Raw genomic sequence first — 20698 nt, forward strand, 5'->3', positions numbered from 1 at the left:
GACTGACCGGAGCCATTTCGTCGTAACATCGCTCGCGGCGAGCATCATCGAGCATCCGAAACTATGAATGGAGTGCTCGATTCGGTGTACTGACTGCCTGAATGCTCGCATCGTAACGTGTTACGTTACGACGAAATGCTCCGGTCAGTCTCCACCTGCGAGCATTCGAATAATCAGTACAGCGAGCCGAGCGCTCCATCCATAGTCGGAGCGCTCTCCGCGAGCGACGTTACGTTGATGTGGAGATTAAAATTCCTATTCCGTATTCTAAATTAATTAAAGTTTATTTATTGGAGCCCGGAATTCGGAATATGATTCGTTCAATTTTGAAAAACAACCGTAAAACGAATTCGAATTCTGACGTGTGCTATGAGCGCAAGAGAGGAAGCATACGATTCGATTTTTCGTACTACGCATGCTTCCTCACTGAAAAACATCTGTTCAGTTGGTATCCTGTATTCATCTGTCGTTGTTTTTTTAAAGAATTTTAAGAAATTGACTCAAGATGGGTGATGAATTAGATAAATTATTAATAGAAGAGGATTATTACACTTTTCTCAATGTATCTAAAACCGTAAGTATTTTCCAAGGAAATAATAAAATAAAAGCATGCAAATCCTTATTTTCCTCTGTATTTCAACAGTTAAAAATATATATTTAACCTCACACGCATATCATCGGTGTGTTTATGACGAATTATTTAATGATGAAAATAATTTACATTTAAAAAATGTATTTAATTAACACAACCTTCGCGTATTTTTTGTTTCATTTCATATCACGATGCGAATAATTTCACAACTTTTATGTCACATTGCACAAGCGTTCCTTCAATAAATAGCACTTAACCTCTTATGTCAATGTATACTTTGGGTAATACAAAGTTGTATTAAAATGTTGGATTTTTTTTTCAGGCGACAAATGATGAAATTATCAACGCCTATCGACGACTTTCGCTCATTTACCATCCGGATAAACACATGGATCCAACTCGAAAAAAGTGGGCCGAGATTATCTTCAACAAGACTAAGAAAGCTTATGAAGTCCTGACGGATGCACATAAAAGAGCTATATATGATTCTCTTGGTAAAAACGGCAGTTGATTTTTCCATAGATCTTGTTTCTACCTAAAGAATAATAATAATAATAAAACCCTTATCCGCACCCCAATGGTGCATAGGGCACTGCGTCATATAAACGCAGTGTTATCTTGATCGTTTACACATGAAGGAAAGGTGATCAGCCCTCCGCTTCAAGTACCAGTCCAGGGTAATATTGAATAAATATTACAGTGAAAAAATCACTTATATTTATTCTTACCCCCCCTGGGAATCGAACCCGGGTCCTCCAGAACGGTAGCCGAGCGTGCTGACCATTACACTACGGAGGCGGACAACACTTGTAAAAATAGCATTTTACCGTGTAAACTAAATTTTAAGACCCAATACCAATCTTCTAAAATTTCTCAAATTAACACGTTGTCGTCGGGACACGGCATTTGCCGTTTTTCGCGGACTGTCGGTCAACTGCGGGACACGGCAAATGCCGTTTTTATCGACTGTCGGTTATCGTCGGGAAACGGCAATATACGGGTTTGTTATCAGCGTGAAATAAAACACGTTGAAGGGTAATCTGCTACCTGGGTGCTAGGCGATAGTCTGTTGACGTTATTTGAGATGACTTGTCCAGATTGGCTAGTGTGTCGCTTGTAAAGGCATCCCCAGAAACTAGAGTTTTTATGCGATCTCAATCTCAAGTTTAGTTTGAGCCATTTCACGTATCGGACTATTTTTCATACCGCTTGCACTGTTTTGTTTACTGTTTGGTATGTTATTATTTGAATATATTAGTATTGTATAGGGAATGATACCTCGGAGGGGAAGACTATTTTTTATAGTTTACAATGCTTCTAAAATTGTGGAATATGGAATACTTAATAAAAAATTATGATTTTAATTTATTTTTGATGATCAAATGTCATAAATGATTTCTTTGAAAATTTCAATCGAAAATATTATTTGGTTTAGAAATTGTGTCAATTTTAAGAAAGCGATATATTTTTGCGCTAATTGCGAAAAACACCCGCTATAGGCTAGAGTCTATTGTTCGAAGCGCCCGACTACAATGTGTTAAAAACAATTCTAAATGTAGTTACTTTTGTATTATTTAATAGTATGTCTAAACACTAGAGATCTCCGGTTATAGTTAAATAATACTAATAGAAGCAATACATTATCTAAGATTCAACCATAAAGGTTCCTCCATATACTTTATCTAGGTAAGTCTGCAAGAAATTGTAAAAACTTTATGATCGAAGCATCAAGCGGAACTTATTGATTATAAATATGTTTTTACTCTTCTGGGTAGAGGAAGATACTTTAAGGATTACACAACATTAATCAACATACACAGCATAGAAATATTTTCAAACAAATACTATATTATATTATTTATTGATTCGGCATTAACTTTGTGGAATGACATGATTATTTTATTAAAATTAAACACTTGAATAATCCACTTAATCGAGTTTTATTTTTATTTACGACTAGTTTCGAAAACGACAATTGTTTTCATCTTCTGGTACAAATTAAGTTTTAATTTGTACCAGAAGATAAAAACAATTGTCGTTTTCGAAACTAGTCGTAAATAAAAATAAAACTCGATTAAATGGATTATTCAAGTGTTTAATTTTAATAAAATAATTACTATATTCATTAACCCCAATCCACCCTAAGTGCACTGGGACAAGTTCACAATATACCCGGACGGATTTATTTTCACGTTAACGATATTTAAAATTAACCGATCAAAAACATTAAATCTTTGAAACCTAAAATAAAATTATAATTCATTTTGTTAAAGTCATTACTTCTGCAATCTAATTGAACCCTTTGCACTCTAAAGTTTTTGTGGTATACGCACATCGCTAATCGAATTCTGCAACTTATTACTATTTTATGGTACTCAAATGATTCTGGTTAAATTATATAAATTTAAAAAAAAAATATTGTGGGTATACTGGCAAAAAACGTTAACTCTAAAATTCCTATTTAAATAATCCCCGTTATCTAAAACTTTTTGACTAACTAACTAACCATCACGCCGCTTCACCGCAGGGATAGGCAGAGAGAATAGAGCGCCACACCACTCTGTCCTCGCAAACATTCTTCGCCTCTTCCACGTTCATGCATCTCCTCATACATACCCGCCGATTGTTACGACTCCTACCCTGACCACTTTCAAGTATTTGGCATACCATGTTTTTCTCGGTCTTCCTCTGCTTCTTTTCCCACTAACATTCGCCTCATAAATCCGTTTTACCGTTCTTTCCTCACTCATTCGTTCCACATGTCCAAACCATCTCAACACACCGTTCTTAATTTTATCGATAATGCTTATCTCAGCTTTGCATTCCTTCCTTATTTCACTATTCGCACATCTATCATACATCGTTTTGTCGCACATTCTTCTGAGAGATCGCATTTTGACTTTTTGCCTGAATGAAATACCTACCATTAAACTCAAAGTTGAATTTAATTTCAAAACCACATTAATATGACATTTCAAACTACTTAGTGTATTTTTCCAGTTTGTAGAACATTGAAAACTTTATAATATGCATCATTAAGTCAAAATTGCATATTTTCTAGTTTTGCCAGTACACCCACGATATTTAAAATATTGAGAAATAATACTTTTTTTGCACCATTGGCACTTGAGTGCCAAGGGTTAATTTAAAATCTAAATTTACCTTAATCGGTGCGGAATAAATGACAAAAATCTTTAGTATATGCATCTGTCAATGTTTCCTACTGATCTCAATGTTATTACTATTCAGGAACCAAGGGCTTGGAGACGGAGGGATGGGAAATTGTTCAGAGAACTAAAACGCCAATGGAGATTCGAGAGGAATATGAGCGGTTCGTTACATTGCATTTCAATTAAATATCGCTTATGTTAACACACTATCTGCGGGCGGATTCGCGCTCAAAATAGAGGTTAACATCTCTGAAAAGAAGTGATAACATTTAACCATACTGTATACATCAATATGAGATCACAAGATGCCGCACTTGTCATGCGTAAAAATAACTTACACGCAATTTACGAGTGAAAAGGTAAAATTACGCTTCCCGCAGATAGTGTGTTAAGTATATACCTCATAAACCACTTATATAATATCTCAATTTGTGTAAAGTTGAACCTCTCATAACGATTTATTTGCGTAACTAGCAAAAATAGTGAAAATGTTGCTCCCTTAACTAGCAACATTTCGCATAGCGAGTTACAGAGACAGGACAAGTCCCTTTTTCACGTCATTCACTTGAAAACTGGAATTTCCGCGCCAGTAAACACAAAAAATGTTTCGCTTAAGTAGTGTTTCGCCTAATAATCGCCCGAATTATGCTTGTTATGAGAGGTTCCACTGTTATATTTGGTATTATTAACCTTTTGCTCTTGAAAGTAGTTTTTTGGTATGTGCATTCCGCCAACTCAATCAAATTCCGAGACTTATTTACTAATTCTGATTCTTATTTAATTATATTGAGAAGTAATAAATCAATGTATTTAAAAAAAAAGTTGTTGGTGCCATAGTGGCGGCACTCAAGTAGTATGGCGAACCATGCATGTCCCCTCTATAGCGGCACTCGAGTGATAAGGGTTAATGTAAAAAAGTTGTTGGTGCCATAGTGGCGGCACTCAAGTAGTATGGCGAACCATGCATGTCCCCTCTATAGCGGCACTAGAGTGATAAGGGTTAGTGTAAAAAAAATGCTTAATAAAACAGCAATATCTAGATATTGTCTAGTTTTTTTCTTCCCTTGTAATTCTTTTACTAAGTGGCTTACCTGATGTATTACATATACTATTACATTACACATAATAAATGTGCAATATGTAAGTTCAAAGGATATTGGAACACTAAATGGTGCACTGAATTCAGTTTTACCAAATAAAATCCTATCAGTGAAAGCTAAACTGGCAGAAATGGAGTCCTGGTGTGTGGAAGTGAAGCATGGAGTTGGCAAATTAATGATGAAGGTAGGCTGAATGGAGTCAAAATATGTTCCCTCAGACGAATGTTTGGCAAAACATTGTATGATAGATTTTTGAATGGTGATATAAGGAAAGAATGCAAGGATGAGATAATCATTATCTATAAAATTAAGAACGGTGCGTTGAGATGATTTGAGCATGTGCATCGAATGAGTGAATAAAGGACAGTAAAACATTTATAAAACGAATGTAATTGGTAATAGAAGCAGAGGAAGACCGAGGAAAGCATGTTAAAAATTTCAAATACTTAAATGTGGTCAGGTCAGGAGCATGTATGAGATGTATGAATGTGGAAGGGGTGAAGATTGTTTGCAAAGACAGATTGGTGTGGCGTTCTATTCTCTTTGCCTTCCCCTATGGATAAGCGGTGTGATAATTACCATTAGTACCATTTCCCTTAAATACTACTTGATGGGGATTACATATTGTTATATACTTATCTTACGCTAGTAGTTATCTTATCCAATTTTCGATTAGTCAAATATCTGCTGTATTTTTTCTTTCAGATTAGCGCGTGAAAGAGAAGAGCGTAATTTACAACGTAGTACTAACCCGAAAGGAACAACCACAGTTGCGATTAATGCCACTGAATTATTTAGTACGTATGATGATGAATATGAGTAAGTATTTTTATTAGTATCTTCCAATTTTATTATTATTAATTTTCTTCTCAATTATCACTTTGGTCTTATTAGAACAATTATGTTTTGACCGGCGTTATTTGAATACTTGTCCAATTAGACAGCTAAAGACTCCAGCATGATAATCATTTGTTAAGGTTTTTGTAAATGCTTTTCCACTAAGGTGGGTGCCGTATCACACATAAGTAAGACCATGTTAAGAAGCGTTGCAAAAGCCGTAGCTAGAATATGCAATAACTCATTAATTAAAGATAAAAATAAAACATACACATATTATGTTTATATTTTTAGAATAGTTAAATATTACAGTATTCTAAGATAATATATTAAATACTTATAATGTTTATCACAGCCGAAGTTGTGATTTTTGTATTAATAATTAGCTTGATTTGCCATTTATGTGGAAATACAACAACAAAAAACAGGAATTGTGTCAAATTATGTTATTTTAATTACTCTTTTCTGTGTTTTGTTGTGTTTATTATCACATTTCGGACGAGTGTTTTTTTATGCCTGCGAACCGCTGGTAACGGGATTTGATAATTGTATATGTACATATATTTTGGACCTTAACAAAGAGATTGGTGCATAATATTCATATGAAAACATTGCCGGCGCAGAAGGTAAAAATACACTTCCCTTTAGCATCAATCCACCGAACTGTTAAAAATACCTTTTCCGCCCTTAGAGTGTTAACTTGGTTAAATAGTAGAAATGGCATGCACCACCTATAGTCCCTTTTTCTGGAATAATGAAAGAAATATTTGATTGTAAAGTGACTTGTATATTTTGTCAGTGATGAAGATGGTGGATTTCCGAGCATCGAAGTGTCGAGCATCAATGTTTCCCATTCTGTCGAGGCGCCTATAACACCAAAGGATACGGTTACACTCTCGTGTAACATACTAGCACAAAATGGCACAGGTAATGCCCTACCCATTCTCTGATTGCACTATTGATTTCTCCTGCACTGATCCATTTCTTATTCCCGCTTAAAAACTAATACATACTATGGGACTATCAGTCCTGAATTTTTTTTAGTCAGGTGATGTTAAAAAAATCCTGTCACATTTTTATCACAGAAACGTAGATACTTCGATAGAAATTGTTGCCTAGTAAATGTAGATGTACCATTTTGCGCTTTATTATTACTTTTGCAGCTACATACTTTAATTAGGAAAATGAAACAACGATCACAAAGTTCATAATCAGCTGTTAAAGATTCTAGTAATGCGCCTTATTTATCCATGATACTAAACTAAATAACATATATGAATATTCTGCGTACATGTGATTTGGTTCCATGTTCAAAATTAAAGATACCTTACCTACACAGCGAAATGAATAAAAAAACACCACCTTGTCCTTTTGGTAATCACTGTGTCACAATTTAATACAGAGTTTTTTTTTTAGGCTCTGGTTGCATGAATGTTGCCACCCGTCGTGTCATGTCGGAGAAGGGGTGGGGTGAATTAGAGATAGGGGTTGGCAACGGACCTATTCTCAGCCTTAAAGCTTTCCGCACCATTACCAAGTCCATTTTCTTCAGTGGAGCCGGAGTCATGCAATTTTCAACTCAAGGAATAAGACCGAGTTTTGTTTCAAGTAAGTGGGCACTGTTATTGTATAAAATATTGCAGTCCAGCATAAATTTAATTAACGGGTTCCCAGTTACAAGGAGTTTGCTTTGTAATGATGGCACGAGTGCCGCTCGGGAAAATCATACACCGACTTCTCGGTATTTATTTGCTGAGCCAAATATATATATATGTATTTGTTATTATTAATTAACCCATGAGGTGTTCGGGCAGTATTGTTTCGACTTGTCGGTGACAATTTCTTGCCAAAATTTGACTGTTAAGCGGTTAAATTATTTCAATGAACAATGAATAAACAACAAAATCCGAAACCACAATAGATGCAATTTATATTAATAAATTAAGTTGGTTAATTAAATTTGAAAAATGTTGCTCAATTAAAAAAAATTATTGGTAAAAAGTGTAAATTTTTTTTATAATCAAAATAATAATACATAATTTTATGTATTTCGTATAATGGTGATATTTCTTACTAATAATACTTGCACTAGGGGTTCATAATTGTAGATTACAATAAAAAACCCAAATTTCATCCCTTGAAAATTATTCATTACCTTTATCTGAAAACATAATATGCACACTTGAACCTTTTTAATATGTTACTGACCAATGAATTAAATATGGTGTTTTTTTAAATCTCATTATTCGTTCACTAATTGTCACCATTTGTTGTGTAAAATAATAATATTTTCAGCGTGTGGTAACGCATTGCACTTTTTTTACATAGCCATGGCGATGCAGTTGGACGGGAGCTCAGTGGGCTATCTAACGTACAGAGGAGGAGCAAATTCTTCCATGACAACAACATTTGTAAGGGATACTGAAAATTACCATGGAAACATTTCCGTCCAGTTTGGTGTTCCACATTCCTTTGTGTCTGCTTGTTACACTAGGAAAATGTTACAAGGCCAACTAAAGCTGCGCGCCTGCGTCAAGTAAGTCATCCGTACAATATGATTATGAATAATTTTGACTTTGGCTTTTCATGTGATGGTTGTTGCCAAGCACATGGACCAGTTTTTGTTCCTTTTTTGCTGTCCGCTGGTAAGTTCTCGATATTTGCTTTATACAGTGTTTCTACTAGCGATGTTTATTTGTGTTTATCTTACCTAGAAATTTTATGCACAGGATTTGGTGAATATCTGCGAATACTAAATATTTCATTATTTCAGAATTGTGGTTTTAGGCTCTGAAAAAAGTTTAAGACCTTAAACTAGCGTTTTAGCAATATAACAGAATCTGAAAAAGAAGTCAACAAAATTCAAAATTTTCAACCAATGAAATGATTTAATTTCAAAATTTAATGGATTTACTCGGTCACTTTTCACAGTATTATCATGTTATGAGAGTATTGGTAACCAGCACAGCAATTAATATGGCTATGCTTATTACCAATATTAAATATAAGCAGATATGTATTGCTTTATCTTGTAAAACCTTAATGCCAAATAGTTTAAAAATTACTAATGGTATAATTAATAAAAATTATTTCTATGTAGGAATGTTTTATTATGTAACTAATATTTTACATAATCCTCTTTTATACTCTCATAATTTTTTTTTCCGTAGAATCTTGTTTTTTTTATTGCAACTTTGGAATATTAAAACAAAATTTGTTTAATTATCTTAGACTAAAATAAGCAATCAGTGCATAATGATAATGGGAACAAGTTAAACGCGAAAACACATCAAACAAAATCAAACGTATTCCGGTATTTGGTCACAGCAATTTTTAGTATTTTGCCTTAAAGGTTTAATCCTCTGGTGGGCAAATTTATTCCTTATAATCTGAATATTCTTCGTCGGAAGGAAATATTCCAATATTTCTTCCATATCTTCGAGCGCATTCCATTTTTAGCCATCTTAACACCTCCTCTGCGATGGTGGGTCTGATCAGACCCACCATCGCGGAAAATTATTAATTACTTAATAGGTAATTTTTTTACGTCGTTTTCCTTCAGTGTAATCGTTCTTCAAACAATTACCTACAAATTGAGATATAAACAAAAATTATCGGACGAGATTCGAATGAGTTATTTAAAAAAAAAAGAACAAATAAAAGATCAAAAATCATATTGAGTAAGGTCAGTTGTTCGCTATCAATGTGTTAGTGTGCCGTCTGCCGTGCCCTCGAACTCCCCAAAACAAAAGCAAACATTGTCAATCTTTGGCGATTGATTCTGTATATTGTTTTTTTTACATTCGTTTTAAACTGATTTATTTGTTTACTTGTATGAAAAATACTAAGGATCACGTTTAAAAAAGTGTAATTATTACATAAGTTGTTAATATTTTCATAAATTGATTCGGCAGTTACTTTTTGGTAAAATCTAACCATTTTTAATTTAAGTTTTACTTAGAAAATACCACAAATAGTGGTAATATATAGTATATAATAGATTTATGTATATATACAACACCGACATACACAAAGTTACTAACTTCAAAACTTCACAATAAACTGTTTTATGTTTGAACAATTTCTAGTTTTTAAAAAAAAAATCTTTACGACACTTTACCACAATGAATGGCAGGAAAAAAAATAAATATCTCATAACGAGATTGGACGACTTTTGGACAGTTCTAAAATTGAAAGAAAAGTGAGAAAGTAGTGTAGATGACAGTGATTTAGAATTCAAAAACCTTAGATACAGAATTTTAAAGTGAAACAGAAAACTTGGTTTTGTAAGAAATGTCAGTAAGTGATGAAGACATCGATTTTAACAAGAAAAGTAGCGATTGTCTTCTGATTTTTTGATAATAATTTACTTGTCTATATTAAAATTAAATTTGTTACCTATTATGTCTAACGAACTTGTATATAAAAATAATTTATACCCAAAAATTAGTTTTATTTAGTACCGTACAAAATTATATTCATAATTTCTAAGACCCGCAAATCTATGTAAGAAATGGCGAACATTAAATGAATATTTACACCATTTTGGGCAATTCTGTTTATATTTTTCAATGAAAAATTTACCATTTTCTCTGTATTTAAAATAAATTTTAATTGCATTATGGACAAAAATTTATCTTGAATTATGAACTCAAGTCAAAATCCCAGAATCATTTTGTGGTTTTTGGAGCTAACCGCCACGTTTTATATTTGAAGATAACAAATAAAAGTTAAAAATTCTATCTTTTATGATGTTGACTTAAAATATAGTTAAAAAATTAAAAACACAAATTATTTGAATTCATTAAAAATAAACATGTTTACAACCACTGCTTCATGCCGATCATGCCTCACGCGGATGCGACATGCTACGCGGTGGTAGTTAGCAGCTGCGCTCGGTCGAGTTCGCATGTAAAATGAAGCGCTTGGATAATTTAAATTCAAAACTATCAAAAACTTGAAAATTCTCATACAAAACTTATGACACATTATCCTATTGCTATGTAGCCTATTTTGATTAATATATAAAATATAAAAACCCGACAAAAAACGCCTAAAAGGCGATTTCTGTACTGGGTCAGATCAGACCCACCACCGCTGGGCGCGTTTTGTTTGAGGGCATCGCGCTTTAGGTGTTAATATAATAATGAAAGTAAACAGTAACGTAACTTAAAAATATACACTAATAATTTTGGTCACATTTAGTTCCGTGGGATATAAATTTCCCACTACTTTGACACATGATTATAAATGAACGACGTGCGTGTTTTCCGATATTTATTAATCAATGTAAACATGAATACATACCGTGATAGAAATATAAGAGTTTATAGCTTAGAAAGCACTTAACGCTGAATAAAACAATTTTTTGGAAAAAAACTCAGAATTCTGACACAAAAAATCTCGACTATGTCCACTCCGAACGATGTACTGTCGAAAACTGACCGTTAGTTGTCAAATATTTGATTGGAAAAGATTCCAGAATACGTCAGCAGTTGACATTATGTAGTATAATCCAAGAACACCGCTTCCCAATGACTTTTTTGTGCCATTTCCTTAGGTGGGAATACATCTTCCCACCGCCCACGAAAGAGTTAAAACCTACTTTTATTATCCATAAAATCATTGAATAATATAACTATTTTTAAAAGAGCCATTAATAATTGGATAATGGAGGTGGGTAGATGCGAAATAGATGGCCATCGGCCATTCATCTATGTTTGCATGGCTCATGACAATCTAATAACTAAATAATATACTAATTTTACTTGGTAAATATTGCTCTTTCTTAAAATCTGTTGTAACACGTTTCGATGCATTCAGCATTTGAAAAGCATGCCACAACTGATTTTAAGAAATAGTGGTACAATTTACCAATTAAGATTTCAATTTAAAATGGATAGAAATTAGATGACTTCAGAATCAATTGATGAAATGAAAAATACTTATTAAATAATGATTGTAAAATGTGCTTTCGACACAGGAAAATGCGATGAAGTTATATTACTATAAATCAGAATTTGTAACTATGTATAAGTATGATGAAATAAGTTAATACATAGGTTCTTATTATAGATTATTCAATTCAAACCAAATTTGGTTTGTATAGCTGGTTTGTGCATTCTTTTGATTCTGTATAAAGCAATTAAATCGTAAATTTTTTTATGGATTACTACCTAAATTTGTGCATTGATTGATATTTAAAAAAAAATAATAAAAAAAACTCTTTCTTCCTTTACCCCTTGTGCTGAAGATCAGCGGTTGTTCAGATTTCGCAATAGTGTACTGTTTGTGTATAATTGAGTACTTTGGTTTGATCTCAAGTATGTTTACGTATAAGCATAATGATATATATTTTTTGTGTATTATACATACTGCGATAACGTATGTATAATACACAAAAATTACGTATAAGCATAATGATATATATTTTTTGTGTATTATACATACTGCGAACTGATTGAATTTTAATTTAATACAGTAGAGCCTCACCAAAGTTGACCCTGCCAAATGACTGTTTGCACAATGACTGACCACTCCATCGTATAGTGGGAAGTGCAGACACAGTTATTGGATTGAATTCTACTTTCATTTACATATATATGATAATATGTGACGCAATTAGCCTTATTAGGACATTATCAAACACTCTATAAAGTGTTTGATAATGTCTTAATAAGACGAAATGCGTCACATATTATCATATTATATTTATGTAAATAAAAGTAGAATTCAATCCAATAAATCCACTCTATAAAGTGTTTGATAATGTCTTTATAAAACGAAATGCGTCACATATTATCATATATGTAAATAAAAGAAGAATTCAATCTAATAACCTTGTTTAATTTTGTATATATTATCTAACAATTCCATATGGAAATCTACCAACAGTCTGCAGTTACATTAAATAATTTTTCACATTCTATTAATTTATCCGTCATTTGCGAAATATCACACTTTTCAGGTAATCGCTTTAACATGTCCTCTCTCCTGTTTTTCCATCACAGCAATACTATATAAAGTATACTGTTATGTGCGGTATTTATAAGTTTGCCATTTAGAATTAATATCAATTGTATAAGAAGTGTTTTTTTTTCTGTTTTTCAGAATTGGCACTTTTGGATATTTATTGGAGTATGGTGCTGAGAAAAGAATTTCACAACATAGCAATTTATCAGGAGCAGTTTCTTTGGGAGTGCCAACTGGCATTATTTTAAAGCTTAAGTATGTTCCTATTATTGAAACAATACATATCGCTCCACTCCTTTCAAAAACGTCATAAATCAAAAATCGTCAATTTTCAGTTGTGCATGTTTTCGGAATGTCCCTGAAAATGTACTATATCCCAGCAAAAGCGGCATATTTTAAACTTAATATTTACCCGCTACAGGGCAGAAAGTGTTGTTTTTGCATTTTGAAGAAAAGATATTTAATTATTTTTTTTAATATACTAAATATTTTTCAAATGGAGAAAAAACCTTCAGGTTTTACCAAAAAAGAATTGTTGCACAATAAAAAGTTCAATAAGTGGCTTGATATTTATTTTTAATACATTGTATTATATTATTAAACTTTAAAAACGTTCTCCTGAAAAATCAAGTTTTTTGATTTATGACGTTCTTGAAAGGAGTGAGCGATATATGTGTTTGTTTCATAGAGGCTGGCTGTATAACTAAAATAATTAACTTAGTCATACTATATACATAAATTTTATTACTTTATTACTTATTTCTGAAATCACTCTGTGGTAGCTTCAACTTAAAAAATCCCAAGTTCTACTTGGCAAATACCACTATTTCTTGAAATCTATTGTGACACGTGTTTCGATGCATTCTGCATCATTTTAAAATACATACTGTTGAACACAATGGAACACGTTGAAAAATACCACTAATTCAATGCATTAATATCGTTATCAAACATCGTATGCAACATTGATTGTGCCTTCAGTATGTTGAAGAATAAGAAAGGGGGTAAGAGATGTCTTCTATATTATCATATCGCAGACTGCGACTAAGTCGGGATTTATTTTATCATAGATAAGTAATCAACATCTTGTATATTTTATTAAATACCTCTTTAAACCTGCAATGGAAAATTGTGAGTAGCCAGTCCCAATTTTAATTTAATTTATTACTGTTAATTTTATTTAATGTAGTATTAATAATTTTATTTTAAATAAGTCAATTTATAAATTGTTCACTTCAATAATAAATAACCTTTCCCTAAAATTTCAGATTAACGCGCGGATCACAGACTTTCATATGTCCCATACATATCTGTGAAGATGTTTTATTAGCGCCTATATTTTATGCAACTGTTGTTCCTTCGGTGTTGTGCCTAATAATAAAGACTGTTATCATCGATCCGATGAATCGTGAAAAAGAACAACGTGAAATAGAAAAGATAAGAGAGAGCAACAAAGCGAGGTAATATACTAAACATTGTTAATATTATGGTATGCCACCATGAGTACCCTAACCATGAGTGCCTTTCCTACCTTCTAATCGTCTTTCTCACAAGCCGGTAATGTCCTTCACCCTCAACTTCTACCTCACTACTCACTATCCTCACCCTCACTCTCCAACATTCGTATTCAACCATCAACTATTAAATATATTCCATCAGAAATTATCTCAATCCATTGTGGTGCCTTATGCACTACTAGGTACAGACAGGAATGAAAGAAGTAAAAAAATAAAAACATTTTCAAAATATCAATATACCGCTGGTTAAATGCCAGAGGACAACATCAAATAGACATTTCTAATGCTAGACTCATGGGTGTCTTTTTCGAATGTGAAAATGTTGACGATTTAGATACCATTTTTGAAAAAAAGAGTTTAATTTTATTTTTGCGTTGTGGCCCTTTGGCATTTAACCAGCGATACGTTATGTCATATTTTAGTTGTAATCCATAACATGTTTATTACAGAATCAAAGAAATGCATAGAGAAGCTATACAAGCGGTAGAATTAATGCAGGAAATGAACCACCGTATAAAAACTGAAGAGGAAAAAATAAAGGGCTTGATTATCTTGAAGGCAAAATATGGAAAACTTCCGACAGGTAGTGTTAAACTTATATCAGATTGAACAGAGCTGGCCAATCCGGCCATTTGTAGATAATCCAGTGTTGTAATGTGTAAATGAATGAATTTCAGATGCACAACACCACAAAATGGATGAAGAAGATGATGGTAATACCAGCCCGCGTCATATTGAGGTGATAGATGTCACCATTCCTCTGCAGTGTTTAGTCAAGTCCTCAAAATTATCTTTACAAGGTTCCTCAAAGGTATACTGCATTTTATTTTTTGATATCTCATCATAGATGAAGAAGAAAATAGAAGTCTGGGCATTTACGGGGCTTACGACCGTTATAAGCTGGTTTAAGTGATCACTTTATACACTTGTAACATTCACCAATTCTACCCATGATTGACAACCACACTACTCAAATTCTTGGAAGTTCTATACATATGATCCAATTTCGAAACATTGTACTTGAATCACTAGAATTTTCACTAGACATCTATTGGTGACGTAAGAAGCTTTTTTATTGAGCAGAAACTAATAATATGAAAAATAACTCCTATAATTGGAGATAATGCAGATAATGTGTTTTTCCTCTACGCCTTCCCAGGCTTTGCAGGTTACAACCACTTTATGCCATCCTCTAGCACCGAATCGCTTTGGGTTCAGAAAAAACAGATTAGATTTGGTACATAATTTCCTTATTTTTATTTTAGTCACAATTACCCGGATTCTTTGACGTCTGTCTCGGAGAGAAGAAGCATTTAACAGTTCAATATACATATCGTGATCAGACATACCTGTGTACAATTGATGATACTGAAATATTATCATTGCCAAAACAAAGTAAGTAGAAAAGGATTTATGAATTTTTCTTCTTGCTCATCGTGCTAAGAGCCAAGTCTCCCCGGATGACTGAAACCCCCCCCTATATTTTTCCTTAACTTTTGGCCGCCTCCGTAGTGAAATGGTCAGCACGCAAGGCTACCATACTGGAGGTCCCGGGTTTGATTCCCAGGGGGGGTAAAATAAATATAATTGATTTTTATCAATATATTTATTTAATATTACCCTGGACTGGTACCTAAAGCAGAGGGCTGATCACCTTTTCTTCATGTGTTAACGATCAAGATAACACTGCGTTTATATGATGCAGTGCCCTATGCACCGTCGGATGCGGATGAGGGTTTGAAGAAATTTTAGTAGTTTGATAGTATAAATTAAAATGTAAATGTTAGTTTCTTCAAAATCTTAAATCCTCTCGAGTTGTTCGCTGATTAAGTTTGAAATTTTGAGACAACATTGCTTTTTTATACCTGTGACTGGTAAAACATTTTTTTGAAACAGTTTATTTTTCACTGCAATGGCAGTGCCATCTGCTGAATGTAACACACATAGTTCAAACATTGCTTATGGTAGACATTGTGCTTCTTGACAGCTGCTAAAATATTGTTTATCCACAAGCATAGTTAATTTAAACATATTAGAAATGTGTGTTTCTCTTCTTTTTCATTTAACTAGAGTGAGCCACAGCAATGCTTGGCAGGGTACAGCTAGTAAAATATAAAATTAAAAATATATTTGAAAATCTACTTTTAAGTATAAAATTTTAACACAATGTAGCAATTTTTGTTACAAAATATTGAAATAAGCATTTTTTCCTTTAACACTCAAAATAAGGTGAAATATTTTTTTTAATGTACTGTTCTTTTGTTATTATTTCAGAGCACCGTGTTTCAGAAAAGTGATGCTCAAAACACGATAAGTTTCACTCCAATTCCAGTCCCAATTATGTTTTTATCGAGGATCACAAGCCACTAGCACCTTCCGATGTATGTATTGATTATTGTGCATATATTCAATCTAAATACTGGCATGGATCATCAGCTTGATCCCTAGAGTCTCCACCAGGTTTAGGGTACATATATAAATCAAATATATATATATATAAAAACATTATTTTTCCATCAAACGGAATTAAGCATACCAACAAATTTATGGTAGTTCTATTCTTGACTTTAAATATTCATGATTCAATTCCATATAATTTTATATTGCTTTAAAGCAGAGACTAACGGTGTTTTTTTTTTTAAATGTTTTAATGATTTCTTTAAACGTGAACATTCAAATATTTTTTTTATGTTTCATGCTATATTTTTATTTGTTTTTAAAATAAAGTTATTGTTTTGAATTGATGATATTAGATATTGTGATTAATGCATTGTAAAAATTATTATGAGTGCGATGAGAATTGTGTAGAAACCAAATTGTGTTCAAAATACGCATTGTAAAAAGAAAAAGATTTTTGGTAATATTTATATAAAAACATTTTATTTTTAACATTTTTAAATTAATAAAAATGAAATTTTTGTGTCATCTCCCATTGGGAATCAATATATTTGAAAATAATAAGCTCACACTGTTTTTTAATACTGAATAGTTATCTTTTTGGCATGTACCTATTCTACATATATTTTTTAATTCTTTGGGGTATATTTTAAACATGTAGTCTTGTGTAATATAAACTAATAATTACAGGTACCTAAATAAGCTTAGGAAAACAAATTATAACAATATGGTTGTTTAAATTGCTTCCAGTGGTAATGATATACATATATAGTTGGATGATATTTGATATATTTTATTTGAAAAAATATATTTATTGTATTGGTAATTTCATTTTAACTTAATATTATTTTATACAATATATGCATTTATGTACAGTCAATCTTGGTAATGAGCAAATGGTATGAATTGAAATAGAAAAAAAAGTAGAAAAAAAGACAGTACATCACCATACACGTGATAAAAGTGAAACTTCTCAAAGAAATAAAGAATAAGAGAAATTTAATGTAAGAAAGAGAGAGAGAGAGAGAGAGAGAGAGCATCTCAAAAGAAATACAAGTTTACAAAGTTTGCAATAAAAATATTCTATTTAATCTATATTTAATCTGTTATTGATTGATGTTTCAGTTGGTAACACTGATATTAATGGTTGGAACTAAAATATCATGTAATGGGTAGTATAAAAAGTCTGCGGTTTTTTGGAACATCTTTATTGAAAATCAAATTTAATTAAATTAATTATTATTTGTGACCTTTTGCCATTTTTCGGGTAGCTTCATAATTCCATCGGAATAGAACTTCTGTGGTTTATCATCGAAAAACTTGGCCAAGTGATTTTCAGCGGCTCTTCGGTTGACCAATTTTTTACCATCAAGAGATTTTTACAGAGACCGAAACAAATGGTAATCAGACAGTTCAAGATCCAAACTATATGGTGGATGCATCAAAACTCTCCAACCAACTACCATCAATTAGTTCAGAGTCATCAAAGATGTGTGTGGCCGGGCATTGTCATGATGGAACACAACTTCCATTCTGTTGGCCAATTCTGGTCATTCTTTCTGGATTGCTTTGTTCAAACGGTCAAGTTGTGCACAGTACAGGACTGCATTGATGGTTTCGCCAGGTTACAACAACTCATAATGGACGACTACCTTCCAATCCCACCAAACACTCAAAATAACATTGTTTGCCGATAATCCAGGCTTTGAAGTCGTTTGTGGATAGTCACCAGCATTTGACCATGATCACATGCATTTGATATTTTCGTATTTCACCCACTTTGTTATGGTCTTTAATGATTTGCTTAAAAAATGGTTCGATTTCATTGCGTTTCAGCAGCATTTCACTAATGGTAATTCGGTCAGTAAAATTTCTTTGCGTTAATTTCAGTGGCACTCAAACATTGCCCTTCTTTTTGTAGCTTGCTCTTTTCAAACTGCCATGTGGTTGATGTTTAGTGTTTCCACTATTTACTGATAGCTAGCGTGTCAGTCTTGCTCTACCAGTTTTAAAATTTCATCGACTAGCCGACCAGAGGGAGATGCATCTTTGACATCGAAATTTCAGGAATGGGATCGAGCAAATAACTCCTGGGTCCTTCGTTTACTCAAGGCATTCTTACCGTACACTACACAAATTTTTCAGCAATTTTTCCCTTTTAAAAGTAAAAAAAGCATCACATAGCATATTACTTCAGATATTTCATTCTTTTTCAAATCAATATAACTTTTTACAAAAGCAATAAATTGGAAATCAATTTTTTTTTTAAATGTAAACAAATGTTTCCTTTTAAGCATATGTTCATTGAAAGCAATCGGGTGAGTGTTGCCTGATATATGAGCATCAACATCATCAGTGGCAAAAAACTGCACAAACTTTTTATATGACCTATTATTTGTCCGCGATTCAATACTTTTAAGATAACGAGATATTTTTTTTCAATTGTAGTTCCGGATTTTGTTATTGATTCATGAATTTGTTAAAACACAATGATAAATATTACTAACACGTGTGGTAACTCACTGTTCATATATAGCATGTAACGTGTACATCTACAATGCGCGCATGTACTTCACTATCTCTTTGTATGATTGTGTTAACGTTGCTCTCTTTTGCTCCACTCCCATGGCGTCGTAATGTATAATTCTGTTTTTCCTTCTCTCCACGTTATATCTTTCTTTTCTTTTGTGTAACGAAATAAACCTAATAACTGTGATGCATCCTTGAAATTTCACCCTCAATTCTCGTTCAACTATTGTCGAATCGCTGCCTAAGTTTCACTTAAAAAATGTAAAATACTTAATGTTATAATATATATATTGCATTCTTTTATTTGCATTTCACTAAATTAAAAGTAATTAATTATTTGTATTTGTATTAAGTATTTGTTCTTAAAAGCCTTTAATATGTAGTAATGTCTTTCAATTTGGTACCGTAGAACGGGGCTTCTTGAACTTTGATGTGTTACTTGAGCCAAGTACAAAATAAAATTAGATCTGTATTTAGTCTACAATAATGAATGTATCGACATGATTAATTGTTTCCCTGACAGATGACACTTATTGTCACGATACGTTCATTATTGTAGTCCAAATACAAATTTAAATCATTGTTTTGTACTGGGCTCAAGTAACACATCAAAGTTCAAGTAGCCCCGTTCTACCGTACCTGAAAGGCAGGAATATGTGTACATAAAATATGTTTAAAAAGTAAAAACATGCACTGAAAAATATTCCGTATATATTTGCCTTAAAAGTAGCTTGTAATAAAAACCATTGGCTTTTACATATCCTAGAAATTATTTCATGAATTTTTTCAGTAAACATTGAGTGAAAATTATGTATAATATTTATTCATTATTACCCTGGACTAGTTGGTACCTGAAGCTTTCCATTCATGTGTTAACGATCAAGATAACACTGCGTTTATATGATGCAGTGCCCTATGCACCACTGGGGTGCGGATAAGGGTTTGAAAAAGAAGATGAAGAAGTGTTGACACTGTAAGGAACGTCTTGTAGAACTGCATACACTAGCGTTATGGCCGTATTCTTGAAGCTATTAATTTTTAACACTCGCCTTATCATTCATTGTTCACTTATACCACTTAACTCTACTTCACAACTGCTATTAGTGAAGAAGTGTTATAACACAAAGTGAACGATGAATGATAAGTAAAATGTTATATTACTTTACCACAAAATTTATAATGCCTTTAAAATAGAAAATATATTAATTTTTATCATAACCTAAAAAACTCCAACCATCCTTCATGTGTCATCCAATATTTGATATTTTAAGAATAAATAAAAAAAATAGTCATATAATCAAAGTAATGCATATGTGCTTACTCTTTGACGGATTTCACATAAGTTTGATGTTCCTTGAGCCAATCAATAGAAAGCAGGTAATAGACAATTTATGTAATAATACAATTTCTTTTTAGATTGAGATTCGGAAAATTGTCTTTGAAAATTTCATAAAACAAAAATCATTATCAGTTAGAATAGTTTAGCCGTTAAAATGATATACATATATGCTTTGGTTTTTTGAGTTGATCATGGGTACGGAGCAATGATATTTATTAAAAAATTATGATTTTTGATCGATGAGG

General features: G+C 32.4%; 1 protein-coding gene across 2 annotated transcripts; it reads left to right on the forward strand.

Moving 5' to 3' along the window:
• The first annotated feature begins 461 nt into the window (after positions 1–461).
• Positions 462–20087, forward strand: LOC148305831 (dnaJ homolog subfamily C member 11). Of its 2 annotated transcripts, XR_015838107.1 has the most exons (14): positions 462–574; positions 915–1086; positions 3842–3923; positions 5568–5681; positions 6499–6626; positions 7116–7307; positions 8028–8235; positions 12810–12926; positions 13940–14131; positions 14638–14771; positions 14866–14999; positions 15454–15583; positions 16463–16569; positions 19959–20087. XR_015838107.1 is itself a non-coding variant. In XM_088266016.1 (13 exons), the coding sequence occupies exons 1-13, from the start codon at positions 506–508 to the stop codon at positions 16483–16485; spliced, it is 1695 nt and encodes a 564-aa protein (XP_088122142.1). In that variant the 5' UTR covers positions 462–505; the 3' UTR covers positions 16486–16694. The 2 variants fall into 2 exon arrangements, 1 of the variants encoding a protein (XP_088122142.1); XM_088266016.1 differs by lacking the exon at positions 19959–20087 and having other exon boundaries at positions 16463–16694.
• The last annotated feature ends 611 nt before the right edge of the window (positions 20088–20698 follow it).

This window comes from Brachycentrus maculatus, unplaced genomic scaffold (assembly GCF_059751285.1).
Source record: "Brachycentrus maculatus isolate JH-2025_06_01 unplaced genomic scaffold, ASM5975128v1 h1tg000261l, whole genome shotgun sequence".
NCBI lineage: Eukaryota > Metazoa > Arthropoda > Insecta > Trichoptera > Brachycentridae > Brachycentrus > Brachycentrus maculatus.

Bases quoted from the DNA above. Each gene is read 5' to 3' on its own strand.
- LOC148305831 (XM_088266016.1), top strand. From the start codon at position 506: ATGGGTGATGAATTAGATAAATTATTAATAGAAGAGGATTATTACACT. The intron at 3,924-5,567 runs GTTCGTTACATT...TTTTTCTTTCAG, and splicing joins ATTCGAGAGGAATATGAGCG to ATTAGCGCGTGAAAGAGAAG. The intron at 7,308-8,027 runs GTAAGTGGGCAC...TTTTTTACATAG, and splicing joins AAGACCGAGTTTTGTTTCAA to CCATGGCGATGCAGTTGGAC.